The 20,752-nt window shown below is 34.5% G+C and overlaps 1 protein-coding gene across 1 annotated transcript in view; it reads right to left on the bottom strand.

The window, feature by feature from the left end:
* GPM6A (glycoprotein M6A) overlaps positions 1-20,752 on the bottom strand; it is a 246,269-nt gene that overhangs the window by 3,708 nt on the left and 221,809 nt on the right. The window contains exons 3-6 of the mRNA XM_015592820.2: positions 17,569-17,725; positions 8,243-8,396; positions 3,269-3,345; positions 2,672-2,737 (exon numbers count right to left, since the gene is read on the bottom strand). Coding sequence (XP_015448306.1) covers positions 2,672-2,737; positions 3,269-3,345; positions 8,243-8,396; positions 17,569-17,725 — 454 coding nt within the window. The remainder of the gene's footprint in view (positions 1-2,671; positions 2,738-3,268; positions 3,346-8,242; positions 8,397-17,568; positions 17,726-20,752) is intronic.

The following is a 20,752-nucleotide window of genomic DNA, read 5'->3' on the forward strand; positions in this document are numbered from 1 at the left end:
ACTAATTTTGTTAGCCTATAGAACTTCCTAACATTTCTAAAAAATAATGCAATGGAGTGCATGTTAGTTTGAAGTTCTTATAAGCCTTGCCTTAAATTACAGACAATGCTGTAAATACTTTGGTAGAATAGAATTCATCTCATTTTTCTCATCTATCATATGGAAATAACGATGGTAGCCATACGGTGTCAAATGAGTTCATGATGAGGTTAAGGAACTCATGACAGTTACTGTATTATGATTATTGAATGTATTCATCTACATGAAGCAGTCGATAGTGCTTTCAACAGAGTAAGTTTTAAAGAGACAATAACTAATAGCAGTAATACTGGTAGTAGCATTACTACCAGGAACAGTAGCAATAGTTACATTGAAGAGGAATTTTCCAGTCAAAAGGCTAAGCTTATAATCGGCTCTTTGTTCTGCTTCTGTAAATATGCTTGCTCCATAGACCGAAGGGCACGGTGACCTCAAAATTAACTAAAAGACTCATCCTCCCTTTTGCTTGCTCTATCTAGATAACAGATGTATTGCCTGAGTTCCTGTCTGAAAATCTCCTGCTTTGTAACTCTTTGTAACTGCCTGAGGACAAATTAACCAATCGGACCACATCAACTGGCCAAATGTAACTGCACAGATAAGCCCTATAAAAACAAGGCTGCCTCTGAGCTTGGGGCCCAGATCCTCAGAGCACTAGCTCTTCTGGGACCGCCAGCATAATAAGCCTGAGTTCTCCAACTTTCCTAGTGGTGCTTGGTTTCCCGTCCTTCTGATTTTGCAACCTTTCTCCAACAGTATTATCCTTGTCTTCTAAGACCTAAACTATTACCAAAACCAATTAATGAGATGTTATGTATTTCTTAAAGAATTTATGCTTTGTGTATATTTAGATGTCCAAAAAGATGCTTAGTACTTAAAAAAATAATCTTCTAAAGTTTCTCTGTTTGAAATAAAATTTATTTATAACTTGATATGTAAAGCTAGGCAAAGCATAGATTCTTTAAGAAATACAGAGCATCTAAATTTCCTTTATCTTAAAATTTTTTGATAACAGAATCATTTCAGAGTAGGCATTTTTAATGACATTTAAATGACATTATTCATTTAGATAGGTACTTTTCACTAATGTAAGGCATTTTACATACATATATATGTTATAAATGCAAACAAAAGCTTTATTATACACCACTTTGCAGAAAGTACTTTGACAGACCTCTTATTCATGGGTGTATATGCTTGAACATACACAAGTCCCTAAAAATTATCCATCGCACAGGAATGTGTCTGTGAACACAAATAAACGGTTGTTTCCTCTTTTCTGACAGCCAGGCCAGGGGCTGCTAGAACCATGCATGTTTGGAACATCACTGCTCAGAACATGTGAATGCTCATCCAGGGCATATTTTAGCTTTGAGTTTAGGTCGATAACATAAGATCTTTGCTTATTGTTTTATTGTGTTCCCTCCAATTAATCAATTAATCAACAATCTTATTAAGCATCTCATATTTTGAAATGAAATTCCTACTAGAGGTTTCTACACTAAATCTAAAATGTGAAACAATTAACATGATATAAAATTAACAAAATATCTGAAAACTCACTTTAGCACTGACACAATCGGTTTTGATAGATATTTTAAAAAATAATTTTTAAAAAAACCAAAGCATATCTTAACACAAAAGTGTGATGAAGTCCCTAAAAATAACTGGTCTGAAACGGCTCATTAGCACATTAGCATTGTCTCTTCATTCTTATTTTTAATCTTTGACAAAAGATAAAATATTTTTTAAAAGGTCTTCTTTGCACCAACATATTAAACGATGTACTGGCACCACAGGAAAGGAATCAAATCTAAATTAATTAATCATTTTTACATATTGAATTGGCTATAACATTGGTGAAGTTACTAGGACACTTACAGAGTCCTGTGCTACTTAGATTCTAGGATACGAAAATAAGGACTCAAGACCTTGGCTGCAAAATCTACTACTGATGTTCAGAGTATTTATTTATTGTTGATATTCAAAAAAAAAGCATTCCAGTGAGAAACTGGAATTTGTGGTGAGTTACAAAGCAGGAGACAGGCTTTGACACATCGTAGGTCTTCCAAACTTGCTAAAAGCCCGAATTTAAAAACTTGTTCTTAATATTTCTGAAGAAAGTTAGATATTAGACATAGAAGACATGATGTGAAACTACTGAGATTTATTTTAAGAAAATTAATCCTTTTTTCATAAGTGACTCATTATGGCTTTTTTATGTTCTTATTTAAGGAGAAAAAAAGGATAATGTAAGTTAAGGAATTGATTATATTACTTAGACTATCACACTGATGCATACACATATGCTCCAGAGTTGATTTTTATGTTAATAGTAATGTAATATCTAAACGCTAATGAATTTATTTATTTTTGTTAGTTACCATATTATTGAGTGTTGTAATCCTTAAACTAATTACCAAATATTATCTCTGTTGTAATGATACTATTTCTTTAGGTTAAGCCTGTTTTTCACTTATTTATTTGCCCATCGTTCCCCCCGTTTTTACTGATATTAAATTAAATATGATTCATAGGGACTTCAGATATTAGAGATAAATGATCATCTCTACAAGCAAATAGCTTTGTAATTCAAGTCGAAAAACCAAGCCTCAGGGCCTTGAGGTCTTACCATAGCAATAACTGCCGCCCCAGCTCCAGCAAGTGCCACAATAAACAAGTGGAAGGTCATGTTCAGCTGCAAAAGAAACCAGAGAACCAAACGTGTGTCAAGGTTGCAAAGAAAAGAGAGATCAAGCCACCTGATTCTTATGAATGAAAACTGTACGTCTTTAACAGAAGTGACCCTGTGATAAGTCACTTACTCCAAAAACATTACTACAATATCTTTTCTCTTGCAAATCATTTGAATCTTTGCAACAGCATCATTTTAACATGATTTCATTAGAAAGATGAGATCGTGATTAATAATGATGGTTTTCCGTAATATTATAACAATATAAGACTATATTATCTCTTTAAATATAATTGTTTTTCAACTTCCATTGAAACAAGTTTCTAGAAAAAAGAAAATATGTATTATAATTTTTATTGGAACATGCAAAGCATCTCATTCATGTTTATTTTCTAGTCCCCCTGAATAACATCACTGTAAGTAAAATTGCCTCTGAAAAAAGGGGAAAATTCAATATAGATTTAATTATATATTCTCCAAATAACAAAGTGAAGCTAAAATTCTGACAAAATTGAAGGCTGTAAAAATACTCACCTCAGTGGATTCACACATCCTCAGGAAATTCTCAGAGACAGTACAAATTTTCTTTTCTTCTCCAATTGTCACAATCCCTACAACATGTAGAAAATTAGTTTAGCACTATAAATGTTTTCAAGAGCCCAGAGAGAGAAAAAAGAAACTTCTTCTGATAAAAATCTAAGCAAATTCCATTTTATGTTATATTATAATAAAAAACTTCTTCTACAGCTTTCATTGCTAGATAATAATTATGAGTAGAATTATGAGTGGAAGATAAAAACGAGCAATGTAAAACATTTTCAATCTGAATTCCATTGAATCTAGCCACCAGAATGTTGAGATTCAACTATAGCTAGTTCATTGGTTTGGTCCATTAACATAATGGTGTAGGCATCACAATTATTTTCACAGCTCTGTCCCAGACTGTTCTGAAGTCTGGATCTAAACTCATTCTGCTGGCACAAAGCTTCTGTTAGTCTATAAAATCATATTTCCCCAAAGAGAAACTTTTCTCTGCTAACACTGAAAACAGTGTTATTCTTAAGGGGAAATAAAAAGCTATAATTTAACTCATATTTGCCCTTAGTCCAATTGGTTTATAGACCAACTGCATCAGGATCACCTGGGTTATTATAAAAAATAATGCATTTTAGACCCCAACAAAGAATTGTTAAATCAAAACCTACGAATGTTTGCCAGGACTATTGCATTTTTAACAGCACAAAGGTGATGCACTACTACAGATCTCATTTTAGAGAAGTGATCAAGTTCATCCCAAAATGGGTCTTTAATTTTGTTTTTGAGAACTACTGAAGTGTTACACACACACACACACACACACACGGGGGCGATGGCAGGGAGAGAGAGGGGGAGAGAGAGAGAGAGAGAACACTGAAAGAGAGAGAGAGAGAGAGAGAGAGAGAGAGAGAGAGAGAGAGAGAGAGAAAATCACATCTTCTGGGCAAATTAATACCTAAGCTTTTGGCACCTGCTGCTATTTATTTAGTTTTAATATGTGTAGATATTCACACATTCTTAGGTTGGAGGTGCACATCAGCTCTCCCTCTATGTAGAGCTGCTGCTATTCTCCTTTGCCAATAGTTTGTGCAATTATTTCATTTAAAAAATAACGTACCTGCAGTGCAACAAAGGCAGAGATCCTTCTCTGTGACCCTTCCTTTCTGCCAAGGTGGCTCTAAGAAGGGGTGGGGTAGGGGAGGAATCCCTATAAGATCTGTCTAATAAACTATCGTTACTGAAGAAGCTTCCTGGTGAAGCCCATCTCTCCACCCTGACCTATGACAGAATTCATTCACATGGAATGCCAACCTGGACATGCATTTCCTTACACATTTCTTCATTCACATTTACAGCAAAAGTCCTAAAAAGCATTGCCTGTGTTCACTGTCTGCAATACCTTTATTTTCACTTCCACTTGAACCCTTTCTGGTCAGATTTTGCCCCAACCTGCCATGGACAGTTTTCCTATAAAGATCACCAATGACTTCCACATTATTAAAACCAAAGGTGAATTCTTAGTTCTCATCTAACTTGCTAGTCAGCAGAACTGGAGGCAGGTGAGGACTCCCTCTTCCTTCATGATCTCTTCATTTGGTTTGCAAAATCTACAGTCTTCTGTCTTTGTCTTTCTAGTCTCATTGTCTTCTCAGTCTCTTTGCCTAGTTCCTCCTCTTTTCCAGGACCTCTTTCATTGCAGCTCCCAGCGTTTTTTCCTCAGTCATCTTTCTCCCTTGCTGATCTCATCGAGTCTCAAGAGCTTTAAATCTAAAATATTACCGATGACTCCTAAAACTACAGAGCCAGCTCCATACCTCTCTCCTAAAATCAAGATTCACATATCCAATTTCTTACTCAATGCCTCTAGATTTCTAATAAACATCTAAAAAATTAACATCTTCAGAACTGCACTGCTGGCCTCCCTTGCCTGCCTCACTCCTAAGCAAGTACTTCTTGGGCTTTCTCATCTCAGTTGAGAGCGAAGCAATCTTCCCACTTGCTCAGTCAAAAAATAAATTCCTCCCTGAATCATCCTTTTCTCTCAACCCCCACAGACAATCTATCAGGAAATTCTGCTGCCCCTATATTCAAAATACATCCAGGACAGACCATTTCTCCCTACTCTCCTGCTACTCTCCTGGTTCGAGCCACCGACACGGCACTCAGGCTTGCTTATTACTACCAGTGCTCGCTGGCACTCCTGCTCCTCTTGCTACAGTCTGCTTTCCGCACCACAGCCAGAGTGATCCTTCTATAGCAAAAGTGATTTCTGGCTTCCCTTCTGCCCAAATCTGCAAATATCCTCTACTTTCTTCAGAATGAAAACCCCTAAATGTCCTGTAATTCACTCCTAAGTATGCGTTCCATGAACTCTCAGACTAAATCTCCATCTGTTCTCCTTACTTTCTTACACTCCCCTTCAGTCGTACTGGCCTCTGTGTGGCTTGTTGAAGATACCAGGCATAGTACTACCCTGGGGACTTTGCACTGGATCTTCTCACTGCTAAGAATATTCTCAAGTTCCTCATTTCCTTCCAATGACAACTATGTGGTGAAGCTTTCCTCCATCACCCTTTTAAAAATTGTAACTCTGCCCTCTCACCCAGTACCCAGTGCTCCTGATACTACAGTTTTAAATTCTGGATCTAGATAACATTATGGGGATCAGTTTTAACATTTTATGAAACAAATTTCCTGGGATAAATACCTAATACATTCAATGTCATTAAATCGCTATACATATAATTGAAGGACTTTGGAAATAATTATAAGAGCATTAAAAATTAAAATTGTGAGTAGAAATGATTTCATGACTTTTTTAAAAATACAGCTAACCTAATATGATAAATCTTAAATTCCTCAACTATATGAAGTAATGCCTCTGTTTCCCATTAAATCTGTTTGAAGTATGTGTGCTTATCACATGCATGGGATGAAGACTGAGATTCACAGTAGATTCTAAGCAGGCATAATAGCCATTATATGGTGAGAGTCCCCATTATGTAAAGACCTTGGTCTCCTAAGAGAAAAGATACCATCTAGATGCTAATGAGACAATTTTGCAGCATAAGGGAAATTGCTTTATAGTATGTTCTTACCTACTCAATTACTTTTTTGATGATATTAGTAAATGTATGTACTAATACATTTACATCTTCTATTCTGATGCCCCTTGATAACAACTTGATTGTATATGTACATTCAGGATTCTTATTAAGGGCGTGTTATCTAGAAAGCATAGAAATGCTGTCCAGGCAGTAGATTCTGTGTTAAGGGCAAACAGAAAGCCTTTATAGCTGATGTAAAAGATTGTCAGGAGAAAAGTTTAATTGGAATAAGTCTTGATAACTATGCTGTAAACAGTGCTAAGGTTCAAGAGAAGCTTTAATCAAAGTCATGCTTTACACTCACTATAAGTATGTCCCATACAATATCTGGGATATATTGTACTAAAAAAAAATATTGCTTGTTTATCTGAAATTCACACGTAACTGGGTGGCCTGTATTTTACCGGGCAACTGTCTCCGAGAGACTAGTCAAATCTTTCCAAATTAAAATTTTCAGATCAGCAGAATAAAAGGTATACACTGAAGGGGAGGGACTGAAGTCAGAGCCATGGTTATCCAAGCAGCTGTACTCCTGTGACCTCCAGCAGCAGTTGCTGAGGTTTCCTTTTCCTGTGTTTACATAGGACATGATTCCAAGGTTAAAACCTCCCCTGTGGAAGAACTGTCAATATTGCCAACATTATCTGCTTGCTGAGAACGTCAGCCACAGAGCAGATCATCCTGCTTTTCATTTGGATTAGACAAAGGGACCAGAGAGCTTTGTCTGACAGGATAGTAGGGTGGGCCACAGTTTTGGAACACACAGCTAGTTGGCTATGGAATAGTTACATTGCATCCTCCAATTTATCTATAGTATATCATGGAGTCACAAGGCCTACAAGTACCAACTAGTGAAGTGTTTACCACTTTCCTGAAGCATAAGGAAACTTGATTAGAGAAAACCATTCACAGCATTCCCCGATGTTAATAGGTTAGATTTTAATAGCCATTTGGGGGGGCGGGGGGGGGGTAGAATCCATTCGAGCATGTGGATTGGCACATCTTTTATAAAATATGTAGCTTCCATGTTTTTACAAATGATGGGATAGAATTCCAAATGGGTTAGATGAGATTGAACTCTGTTTCCACATTCATAGTTCAGTACTTGTTTGAATAGAAGAGGCAGCAGACATAATTAAGAATACAGATGCAGCAGCTAGCCTGCCTGGGTTTGAATCCTGCTTTGGCACTTTCTAGACGTATAACCTTGGGCAAGCTACTTACTCTCCTGTGCCTCAGCTACATCATTTATAAGGAACTTAATAATAGTGTTCATCATACAGAACTGTTGTGAGAATTAAACAAGTCAACATACATAAACCATTTAGAATGAGGTCTATACATTGCAAGCCCATATACATATAAGAAACTATTATTATTACACAAGGTTTTAGCCCTAAATAAAAATAACCAAATAGGACCAATGATTTATTTAACATTCTTTGATTTTGTTATTATTACAAAGTTTTTTTGCCCTGTTTCAGGAAACAATAGGGTATATATTTCTTAACGTATCTTCATACTACACTTCACAATTTGTGTAGCTTATCAAGGAGAATGAAAGTAGGATGCCAACAGCGCACAGAGTCTGGAAAAATGTAGAGGAATCAGGACAAGGAAATCACAGAACTTGCCAAAACAAGGAAATACAACCTGAAAGCCTGCTCAGATATCCATGTTTGTATGTTCATGTTGTGAGATCAACTTCCAATCAGTCTTAAATTCCTACTTAAATTTAAAAAGAATATCTTAAAAGAGAACACTCTGATACACTTATCTTTTTGTTAGAAGAAGTAATGATGGTTCCAAAGTGATTTACAATATTTTTGAGGCAGTATTGTTTTACAGCCAGAGATCCACCTACCAAACTGACGGAGATCCAAGCAGAGATTCGCCCCCTCCACTAAGGTGGTATTTCGGCAGATGGTCCACAGATTGAAGTACATGTACACTGGCAGGGAGGTGAAAGCCGTCACTCCCAGCCAGGCCAGCATGAACAGGTATGTCAGCATAATAAACTGCAATGGAGAAAAAGTTGACAGAGAACACATGTCATCTACTGGAAAAGAAGTTTGTGTTTACTCTGCAAAGCTCACTATTGAAAGATTTCACTGCTGTCGTATACAGATCATTATTACAACACTGAAGGAACTGCAGTGTGGGAAACAGAGATGGTGAATATAAGGGGTTATGTGAATAAACCTACCGGAAAGTTGCATCATGGCAGAGGTTCAGATGTACAAGGAATAATCTTTCTGCATCTTACATCTTATGCCTGTTTCATACATGTATTTATCTTAAAAATCTCACCACACATTTTTTAAATATTACAAGATATTAACTGGTATATGTAGAATGGATTGTACAAAATGAGTTAAAACTATGTCAATAAGTTTATATTACAACTAAATGTGCACCATTTCATATCATAAATATTGAAGCTGCTTAACCGTGTTTACATTTACCATAAACACGGTAATCCTCAAGTCACTTTAATATATAATGATGTTAATGTGTATTTCTACTCGTCTGATGATTTTTGTAAATTTAAAATCTAATTCTTTCATGCATATTAATTTTAATTTTGCTATAGAAACATAGCAAAATATGATTTTAAGTTTGAAAATAATTCTTTGTTTATTTCAGAATATTTTTAATATTTATGAAATATAGTAAAAGGCTGTTTATGCATCCTAACCACAGTTGAATAAAAGACACAGCTTCAGCATAGGTTAAATAGATTTTTAGTTCAACTATGGCTTAGATGCTGGATAAAAAGATAAATGGATGCATATAGTGGTAGAAGGATGAATAGCTGATAAAAGATAGATGTACTAATGTTGCTTCAAATTACTTATCAATTATTGAATTCATATTATCTACATATAAAATAGCCTATATAAATATATACCCTTGATCTCAGCTAACACTTGTATTAACAACTGTATTCAGATATAACTGAAAAAAAAAACAAGTATAAGTAACAATGCTCTGAGGTTTAAAGGCAGACTTGAATCCACACACTGATATAAATCGATTATGTTCCTTAATGCAAGTTATGTATCACTGGATTTATTAGCATATCTCCCAGGATCATGAGTAATTCATCTTACGAAGTGTTCATATAGGTAAATGCCAATCAAAATAGAGAATGATCACAAATTTGTAAGAGTTGCCGTATTATTGTCATATGGTATTAATTAATCAGACTCAGATGTCAGAGATTAAAACCTAGATTATCTCTGAAAAGTAGCCAAATAAGAAAATCACTACTACAGTAATTGTTCTGCCACAATATTGACACCTGTCTTTCCTCACCTGAATCCTGTATCAGTAAGTAGCAGCGCAGCCTGTTGTGCTATCGCTCATGGGCCTGACCTTATGACTGGCAACTTATGCCAGCAAAACGCAGAAAAAATGAAAGAGGAAAAAGCCCAGGAGGGAATTTTTAGAACTACATTCTCGGCCATATTTCAATGATTGATACACAATTGTTACTAACACAGTATTTGTGGACTGAAGGAATGAGTAAATGTATGAATCAGTTACTGTTCTATACCCTGGTGATGTGGAGGTGGAGAAGTCAGTTTCATGCTGTAAAGAACTCCCAGTCGTGTAGACTTTATACTCATGAACCCATGTGAGACATCTTCCCAGGTAATTCACATAATATGCTCTCAATCTATAGTTTTTGTTGTGATTTGTGTTTTGTACATGTCCCTAAAAGAAAAACAACTGCCCATCCTTTTCTCTTTCTCTACTCAAATACCTGTAACTATATCTTTAAAACAAAATTGGAAGCTGGAATAAGATGTGTTTTGTGTGTATATGCATGTCTGCATTTACTAACAGATCTGAATTTTCATTCTCAGAACCTGTGTAATTTTACTTTGTGTATGTTATATACACGAGTTTAAGTACTTTAAAGTATAAATTGTTTTAAAAGTTACATCTTCTGAAGGATTCTTGATTACTGTTATATTTATGTAATCAGACTCAGAACACGTGATAACCAGCACATATGAACACAACTGTAAATGTGAAATTGTGTTTTTAAACCTTTAAGCATATTCCATACCCCATTAAATAATACAGCAGTAGGATTACATTTGGAGATGTCTGAAATGTAAGCCTTGCATTCCAAAAGCTGTTTCTACAGATATTTGGACCTCTTTTGAATTTCAGAGGCATGCTTCTAGAAGAAGTTTGAAGAGAAGCAGTAGTGTATTCTGGCTTAACTTTAATACCTCAGGTAGTCACAGTTTCAAAATGACAGTACAAAATGGCATAAAAATAAATAGACTCCATGAAACTAAATCTCTTATTCAACTCTACTAATTCCTTTGGTGACAAGTTATAGCTTGACTTTACTCCATGATTTCAGTGAAATTTCAAACAAGTGAAACTTAGTTAATAACTCTCAGGACATATACTAAAAATAACACTGTCAAAAAATGGAAAACTTGGTGTTAATATCATGGCAGAGCTTAAGCACCTATATTAAGGTCATATTATGATTAACATATACAGAGATTACTGGGATTAAGGATAGTAGGGAATTCACATAACTAATTCAAAGAGAGTCAGGATCAAACTAATGCGTCCTGAGATCAACCTTATTTCCTATAAATAGCCAAATGTCATTGCACTTCGGAAACTCAGAACATAATGAATACACACTTTCTAATAACACTGTTTAATCTCCTCTCAAAGCTCACTTCCTGTTAGTGTCTACTATGAAACACTCGTGGTTAGAGAGTCTGATGAGCTGACATCGATCCTAACAATGTCCTTAAACCATGACTTAGCAGACATATTTACACCTCTTACATCCCAGATGAAACAAAGCGGAGTCTAAAAATATCAGCACATAAAACTTGTTGAATATTAGGTTATTTAAATCAGTGAAAGAAATGGAGTAAATATCTTTCAATAGTGACATCCTTTTAATGTAATTATTAAAGTTAATCTCACTTTTAGATTTATTTCATCTTGCTCAACAAATTCTTAATGAGGCTGTAGTAGGTGCAAAGCTATACAATAGGGTTTCAGCCACAGAGAACAATAAACACTTTCTTCTTATTTTCCTCATCAAAGGAATAAATATATTCCATGTGAAAATCTAGCCAACATCTGGTCTTGAAACACATTTGATTGTCTATGGAAACCTTTTGGTTGACTCCACCAGAGAGAGAGAGGAAAATATTTCTTGGGTAGTCTTTATTGTTTCTCCTTTCTGGATGTGGAATGAAGCAAATCAACAGACGAAGCTTACTAGGCTGTGTGTTTGCCTTCTCAGAACTCCTTTCTCATGGCCTTGCCCACCTTCTCAAAGCCATCCTGTGAACCCAGTTTAGGTGAGAAGTGTCCTTCAAGCCTCAAAGTATTGATAAACATTGCAAATATTACTATCCATTGACTTCTGACATCATTCGTCTGTATGACACTATGTAATCATTTTCCATTCTTTGCTATTTGATTCTAATCTGTAAGAGGGTAGAGAATGATTGATTTATCAAGCACTGACATGCCACTCACTATATTCCTTACCTAAATGTCACATTGTTTAGCAAAAAAAGGGGTCTTATAGCATATTGATTAAAGGCACAGGCTTTTGAGCTAGATTGAGTCCAGGCTTCTTTGTTATGCTGCTGTGTCTGCCTTTGTGAAATGAGGATACCTGCTAAATTGATCTCTCATGATTGCGGTGAGGCCAAAATGCACTTTTAGAACTTGGTACGTAAGAAGTATAGACAAAATACTAGCTATTTTTATTCTATTTATTGTTACTGTGATTACTACTATTACCACCAAGATATATGTTTTGCCTGGATGATAGGACTCTACAGAATAAGGGAATTAGATTTCATTTCATGTTTTTGGGAAAATAAAAAGAATGAGAAGTTCTTGAGTCTGGGAAAGTTATTCAGAGGGGTCTCCCACTCAAGGAGAAAAGCTCTAGGAAGTTTGGAAACCACCCTAAAACTGAAGAAATCTTGTTAATGGAACTCCTTGGAGGAAAAAGCCCTCTTTATTAACATTTTCATTATTTGCAATCGTAGATCTCAAGGCTAATTTATAGTCTCACGAACAATAACAGGATACGGGGCAGCTTGAAGCACATTACTCTGGAGAGTTAAAAGCAGCTCGAAAATCCATGGGAGAGTAATCAGCATGCTTTTGGCTACATCCCCTCTATCTTGTTTTTTCTTTCTGTCCCAGGGGACTTTTCAAAAGCTTCTTTTGAAGGTGCTGTAAAATGGGACTTATAATTCAATAGATTTAGATTCAAAGTGGATTGGGACACTTTGAACTGTGTTGCTGCTGCTACTTACAAGGCAATGAAAGGTATGGATGGCTTCAGAAACACAGAACTGACTCAGATTTGCTTCCTATGTGAGCTATAATCTTACAGAAAATACATAAAGCTGCATGTTACAGAGTAAGTCTTTGCTGTGAGAAAATATTTTCATTACTATTAACATATAAGTTTTGTTCTAAGAAACACACCAAAGATTTTATTTTTGAAATTTTAGTACAAACCAGTTATATGTCAGAGTAGTTCACATTCCCTCAAGTATCCAAATTAAACAAGCTAAAATTATAATTCTATCTTCTTATTTTATATTTTATCTTAGAACATGATAATTACTAATATTGAAGAACTATTCAAATTAATCAAGTGCAATCCTAGGTAAATATAATTTCTATATGTAATAAAATGTCTCATAATTTCCATAAGTTTATTTCTAGCTTACCATTTCTGGTAATATGACAGGTAAAAATTTTGTCATATGAGCATTAAATAAATAAATAACCTACTCTTATTTTCAACTGAGGTATAATGAACATATAACATTATATTAGTTGCAGGTACACAACATATTGATCCGGTATTTGTATATATTACAAAATTATTACCACAGTAAGTTTAATTAACATGTCACCAAGCATAGTTATAAATTTGTTTTGTTATGAGAACTTTAGAGATCTATATCATAGTAATTTTCCAATATGTAATACAATATTATTAACAGTATTACAGTATTATTACAATCACCATGCCATACATTAAATCCCCAGGACTTATATATTTTATAATTAGAAGTTTGTACGTTTTGACCTCCTTTACCCATTGTACCCACCCTGTACTTCCCCCCACCTCTGGCAACCACCAGTCTGTTCTCTGTATCTTAAACAATCTACTCTTATTAGAACAATCTCTGAGAATTTGAAAAATTCTTCTGATTTTTTTGGGGGGGCCTTTATTAACATCTATTTTTAAATGAAACACTTTCTGAAATTCAACTCCATTATATCTCTTTGAGGAGTACAGTGGAAACAAACAAATAAAAACTGGAAGAAATAAAAGTATTATTGAATTTGAAGTATGAGGACTGGGTCACTCATTATGTAAGTTGGGCATATCGCTTAACCTTCAGAGTCACTTCTTCAATCATGAGCCAGAAATGAGCTTACCTCTCTTAGGGCTATAATGTAAACAAAAGAGAAATTCATATATGAAATTACTTAATAATAAACATGGTCCACAATAAATCTTACTTTAAAAATAAACTCAAAGAGAGGAATTTGTTTGATTTAGCAAAATATTAATTATTTTGTATACCTAAAGGTTAGGTATGGACAGAAGTAACAGATTGATGGTGCATTTGTTGTCTGCTGCCTCGAATAACACTGAATTTTAAATTCTAGTAGCTCTGGACCTGTTTGTAGAAAAGAAGAAAGAATGGGTCCTGTGGATGTTAGATACATAAAGTTGCCTCACTGACTTTTCCTATTGCAGCCATGTATTAAAATGTTGACCATTTTATTCTAAAAATTCAGTAAAATTTCTCTGGTTTGATTTATACTAACTAACTTGCTGTTATGAGATAGAAAAAAACTGCCATAAAATGAAAAGGATCAGGTGCCAGTTTCATAATTAATATCCAGCACATCTCATTATCACATCATTATTTTAATATCATTTCATCAGAATATGCAAATGACTATCAAAGTAAGCATCTTCTTGTTATATTTCTTGTCTTAGCTATGCTACACATATGTTATACATGCTACTATGTTAGCATTAAATTAAACAAAGGTGCTATGAATTATTTCTTAGTGGCTTAAAATAATAATAAAACATGTAATTACTGTTTTGATCTCAACCTGGATATTCTAATCATTGTTAGAAATTTAGCAGGGAGGCTGAAATTTAGCAGGGAGAACTGCAAGAGGAAACGTTTCCATAATCTTTGGAAGAAGGCTAAAATAGATAATTGCTCCTTGATTACAGTGTATTTAACTTGAGAATGTCTTGTAAAAGGTAATTGGTTTTTCATCTGAATTCCTATCAATTTAGACTTGATGTCTAAGAAAATCACAGTTTGTTGAGCTATAAACTTTCTGTGGCAACTTTAGCAGATGTGCACTAGTTGAGATAAAAATAACACCTTAGAAGTCAGCAGCAGCACTGATGAAAAGGAGCCAGCCGATTCTGACTCCAAATGTCTCTGAATGTATGAATTACTAAAAAAATATGCCACATATTGAATGGAATGTTATGATATAATAAACACGTTCAGGTAGAATGCAAACCCAAGCTTTAGTTAAATGAACAAAGTATATCTACTGAAATATGCAAAGTCTCTTTGTAAGCAAACATATCCCATCGGGTTCTATTCAGGTCACTGTCTATGAGGTCTCTTTCTCATTAACTGTTTCAGGGCGGAGGATATAAAAACAGTTCATTAAATTTTAACTCAGAGGCCCATCATTTCACAATAATATGTTTCTAAATAATATTTCTTCATTTGGAATGGATCTAAAGAGTTATAAATCAATCATATTTCCACTTTAACAACAAAAAGAAACAGCTTTAGATTTCACTGAAGGCAGAAAAAGCTCAGAGCTTAGAGCTCCTGTGATGAAAACGTCTCGTTAGATAAGCTGAAGGAGCACAGCCTCAAAAGGACATTTTTAAAGCTATGACAGACTATAAAACAGGCTAACCGGTGAACTCATAAAACATGAAGTATACTGTAAGACACACTCTACCCACAGATTTGGAAGAAAAAGAAAAGCAGAATGGAAATAGGAAAGAAAGTAAGATAAGTAGAAGGAGAGAGTGATTGATAAAACTTCCTTTTTTCTCCTGTGTGATTCCGTGGAGCCACAAGTGCTGCATGACAAGCAAGAGGGTGCAAGGTTCTATAGTGTTTACTTCTTGGGCAGTGGAGCTGGTCTCCTTCATGCAGGCAGTGTTGGGACAGCCAGGGTATGACTCGGAGGCTTTACCACTGCATTGCTCCTCTGCAGAATGCACAAGAATGCAGCTTCTGCTTCTGCCTTGGTTCTGCTCATTTCTGGGTGGGGGTGGGGGTGGCTAAAGGAGTGGGTGGGAGCACCTCTGGAGGAGCCCACGCAGCTGCTGCCACCCTTCTGGTCTGTTGGGTGGGACTGGTGACACAATTGTTACTAGTATAGAAAAATATGTGGCCTGTGTTTTTGCTTTAAAAATTCTTATTTGAGATATCTTTGAGATGTTTGAATGGCAAACAGATAGTTATTAATTGTACATAGATGTGCTCTCTCTTCTGTAATGTTTTACTTCTGCATACAATCCTGTGAAAAAATTATACAATTCTCAACAAAACAATAATCAACACTTTCCAACAAAGGTTATTCCCCAATGATAAACATGTGCTTAGAGACTCTTTTTCTCTACCATTTCACTAGCGCTTTAGAATCATGAACTCTGAGCTGGACTGAGATTTAGAGATGCAAGAGGTATTGTAATGATATTGTCCCAATGATAAGAAAAAGCCTATCATTAATTGAATTCACTATACTCTTGGCAGAATATAAATGAATCTAAAGTCTGAACTCACCTTTTTAGAGAAATTGATTAGTTATCACTGATAATTAGCCCACCGAATAGTCATATTTTATTTTTTAATAAATCCAAAACCTTTAGCTTAACTCCTTCCAGACCTGTAATTTGATATTACCCATCCTAAAAACAGGTATTACAATAAGCATTGTCCCAAAAAAAGAAATGAGTCTTAACAAGAAATTATTCTAGAGACAACTACAAATATCCACAACAAAGGCAAATTGTTTTATCAGATTATTATCACTACTGACACTGAGCAGCATAATATAACTTGTTACAAGCTGGTAAAAAAAAAAGTTTGATAGTTAACAGGTAATTTTTAACTTTTCTGTAAGACTGAAATAAATTATATCATTTCTTATTAGAAACACCTTACTAATATGAAATATGTTGCAATTAAATATATGTTCTTATATAACACTGGAAAAATAACAGACATGTTAGTCAAGACGAATGCTCTAATGTTTCATTATAGAAAAATTATTCTGCATAAAAATGCAAGAGTACATTCAACCATATCACTCTTAACTTTCACCACTTTTGTGCTTTAATAGATATACGTGCATTGTCTTCACTGCATTAGCCCTAGACACAGGGGTACCAGTATGTGGCCTGTTAGGAACTGGGCTGCACAGCAGGAGGTGAGCGGCAGATGAGCTTTATCTGTATTTGCAGCCACTCCTCAGTGCTAGCATCACTGCCTCTGTTCCACTTCAGATCATCAGGCTTAGATTCTCATAGGAGCTCAGGTCCCTGGTGCCAAAAAGGTTGGGGACCACTGCTCTAGAGTATGACAAGTTTGATTTACCATTAAATATCATATCAATAAGGATTTAAAACCTAAAAAAGTATAACAGTATAATTCTTATCTTATGTCACTATTAAACAGAAATTTGATGACATAGTTCCCCCAAATTTAAGGTAACATACAGAGACACGTATTTAAGGAGAAGAGACACATGTATGTATTGTCTTTAAATTGCAAATGGGGTTTTCTGATATTCTATTGTATTGGAACCCCAAAGCCTTTTGGAAAAACTCATAAATCAATCAACAATTTTGCTGCCTCTAAAATAAAACTAGTTGTGTTACCTGTGATTTGAGAATTTGAAACTGAATTTTCACATGGAATCATCTTAATTTAGAAAATGATATTATGATTTAAGATAGTAATCATAGGAATGAATGTTACTGTGTTAAAAAAATACATTAATTCTTGGCAGATGAATACAAACACCTGTGTGCTATTGAAATAAATCCACATAAACACTGAACATAGACAAATAACATACCCAGGCGCTCACGCATCTGCCACAGGTGGTGATTTTGAAATCTCCATAGAGATCTTTGATGGCACCAGTGGTGAAGAAACCTTCCACCATCAGCAAAATGCCATACACAAAGAAGGCAGCTGCGATGCCATAGATCACATACTTAAAGATGTCGATCCTGGGGAAGAGAAGACAAAGTGATTTATTTCAATAACTTCATGGCTGATCTGCAGCAATAAATTCTCAAGAGTTCCTGTTTCCTTTGGAATGAAAGCTATAGAATATTTATGCTCATAATGGAGGTTGAATTTTAAAACATTTTTGTTCTCTATGCCTAATGTTTACATATTTTGTTCTGTCACTTCCAGTATCGGTTGACAAGGGCTTTTCATGTTTGTAAGTTTCTTTCCTCTCCCTTCTCCTCACCCCTTCCCTGATTCATACCAAGGTAGTCTTGGATAAGCGATGAATCACAATTTCAAAAGGAGTTTGCTTAAATTCACTTGATAAGTCGAATAATCATCATATGATTTCTCTAATTATGATAAAATATAAAGATTTATGTATGTATCATTGAGTTTTAAAAACATTAAAAGAGTAAGAAAACTTTATGGTTAATTATGTTTTTATTTTCAATAAAATTACCACCTCATTTTTGCTATTATAAAAAGTCAATTGTATTTTATTTCACATTTACTACAAACCACTAATATTTTCTGCTCATGATAACATCAATAATAGAAATGATAATTTTAAAAATAAATTATAATTTTGACAAGTAAGATTTTTAGGCAGAATCACTAATGAATATTATGTGTATTGGGACTGAACCAAATTATAGCATAATTCCATACAGAAATAGGTAGGTTCTCTTTTCTCAAAATTGAGTGCCCATGTATGAGAGAGAGAGAGAGAGAGTCTATAAATTGCAGATGGATTTTTCTGTTATCCTAAATATTGCATGGGACCCGCAAAGCCCTTTAAAAGGAAAAAAATCTTAATCGTTTTTGCTGTCTCTGTAAACAAAACTAGTCATTTAGTCATGTTATGTGGAGAGGTATACTATACATATTAGCTATTATTCTGTTTTTGCATTCTCGATATCCACTTGTAAGAAAATTGCTATTTGTTTATAAAATTTTAGTTTTTCAATTAGTGTTGAAAAATTGCTCTTTATTTCACATCATCAAGCTTGATTTTTACTCTCCTCTTCTTATTTAGAATGAGTTGAGTACGTAGGTTGGCAGCAAATGATGGAGAGACCCCGTTGACTTTATACAAGTGGGATAATGAGGGAATAGAAAGTTGCTCATGCTGTTGGAGATTTAGAAACTGGACATTATGACAATATTTTGTGAAGGATACATGTAATAGCATAAATGAATTCATTGTATATAAAAAGAGTAAGAAGAGCTTGCTAACTTAATGGTCAATGTATCAGCGCAATAGTTTAGTAACTGATTCCCACTGTCCAAAAAAATCTAAATATTGCACAATTCTATTTGTCAAGGGCAATGAGACAGAGAATGTGAACTGCATAAGCCCATCATGCATGTCAAAGAATCTGAGGATTTCAACCTACAGATCTAATTTGACATCATAAATACTTTGAAGAGTTTGGTTTAATAGGCTTTTTCATAAAATTTCTACATTAGAACGACATTTAAAAATATATTTTATAATTTTTATTTGGAAATAATTTCAAATGTATAAAAAAGTTGCAGAAAATGAATAGTACAAAGAAAAACTGTGCATTCTTTATTTTGTAACATTTTACCTCATTTGCTTTGTTTTCTTGTGTTTCTCTCTCTCTCTCCCTCCCTCCTTCTCTTCTTCTCTCTCTCTCTCTCTCTCTCAATAATTATACTGAACATGTAGAAATTCTCCACAGTACAGTTATCTATTTCAGGAAATATAACATTTATATGATACTTGTGTCAAATCTATTATTCGTATTTCAGTTTTATCAATTGGAATGACCCAATGATGAACTTTATAGCATTTCTCTCCTTTTACTATGGGATCCATTCTAGGGGTAAGTATTGCATTTATTTGCAATGTCTTTTCAGTATCTCTTAGTCTAGAACACTTCCTTTATTTATTTGTACGACATTAATGTTGTTCAGGAAGAAAATCCCACAACCTCGTTACCAAATAGAATGTTCTTCATTTTGGGTTTTCTGATGTTTCCTCGTAATTAGGTTCAGATTACTCATTCTTGGCTAGAATACTATACAGTGATATTCTATCCATCTGCCCCTCAGTAGTGCTGCTAATTTTGAGCATCTAGTCAATATATCTGATTTCTGTACTGGGTTCTGAGTTTCTCTCTTTCAAAAGGCCCTGAGTCTATTTCTCACAAGATACATTTAAGGCCTACCTGAATATTCCAAGATAAGCTTCTCCTCTCAAGATCGCTAAATAATTTTACTATATAACTTAAAATTCACTCTTTTCCATATAAGGTAATATTTCCAAGTTTCAGAGATTAGGAAGTGAGTATATTTGGAAAAGCATTTCTTTTTTAACTTATCAGAATACACAAGGTTGTTTTCTGCTCTTGCAACAATTGCTGCTTGTAAAAAGTTTACCTAAGCACAAAAATATCAGAAATTTTTAGAGATACATGAGCAATGTAAAAATGCCTATATAGTTCTTTCTGGAGGCACTTCCAACCCACCTCCCCTCTTTTTTATCGTGAGAAGAATCCAGGGGAGCATAAGCAACCACTTGAAACATTGGAATATAGAGGAGGTGAAAAGAAAAGCACCTTTCTAGGTTCAAAGAAGGGACCAAAGCCCATTTCTACAAAACCTAAAATAAATTCCAACACATACACACATGTACACAATCTTTTATTAATTATTTTTATTTCAGTTTATAAATCATACTAGTGAAACTGCTATATTTCCTAATAAATTCTTGAGAGATAGAAATGGATGGATGTTTTCATATTTTTTTAAATCTGGCAGAACCTTAAACTCAAAATATATTCAATGAGGCATTTCTACTAAAGTCAGGAATAAAGAAATCAATGATAATTTCTGATTCTATGTAACATTATTCTGGGTGTATTTGCCAATTTAATTAACTTAGGGACAATAATCAGATTATAAGAACTGGAAAAGAAGTACTAAAATTACCTCTATCTGCAGATGATATGATAGTGTACTTGGAAAATCTTAGAGAATGAGTGATAAAAATA

This window comes from Pteropus alecto, unplaced genomic scaffold (assembly GCF_000325575.1).
Source record: "Pteropus alecto unplaced genomic scaffold, ASM32557v1 scaffold24, whole genome shotgun sequence".
Classification (NCBI taxonomy): domain Eukaryota; kingdom Metazoa; phylum Chordata; class Mammalia; order Chiroptera; family Pteropodidae; genus Pteropus; species Pteropus alecto.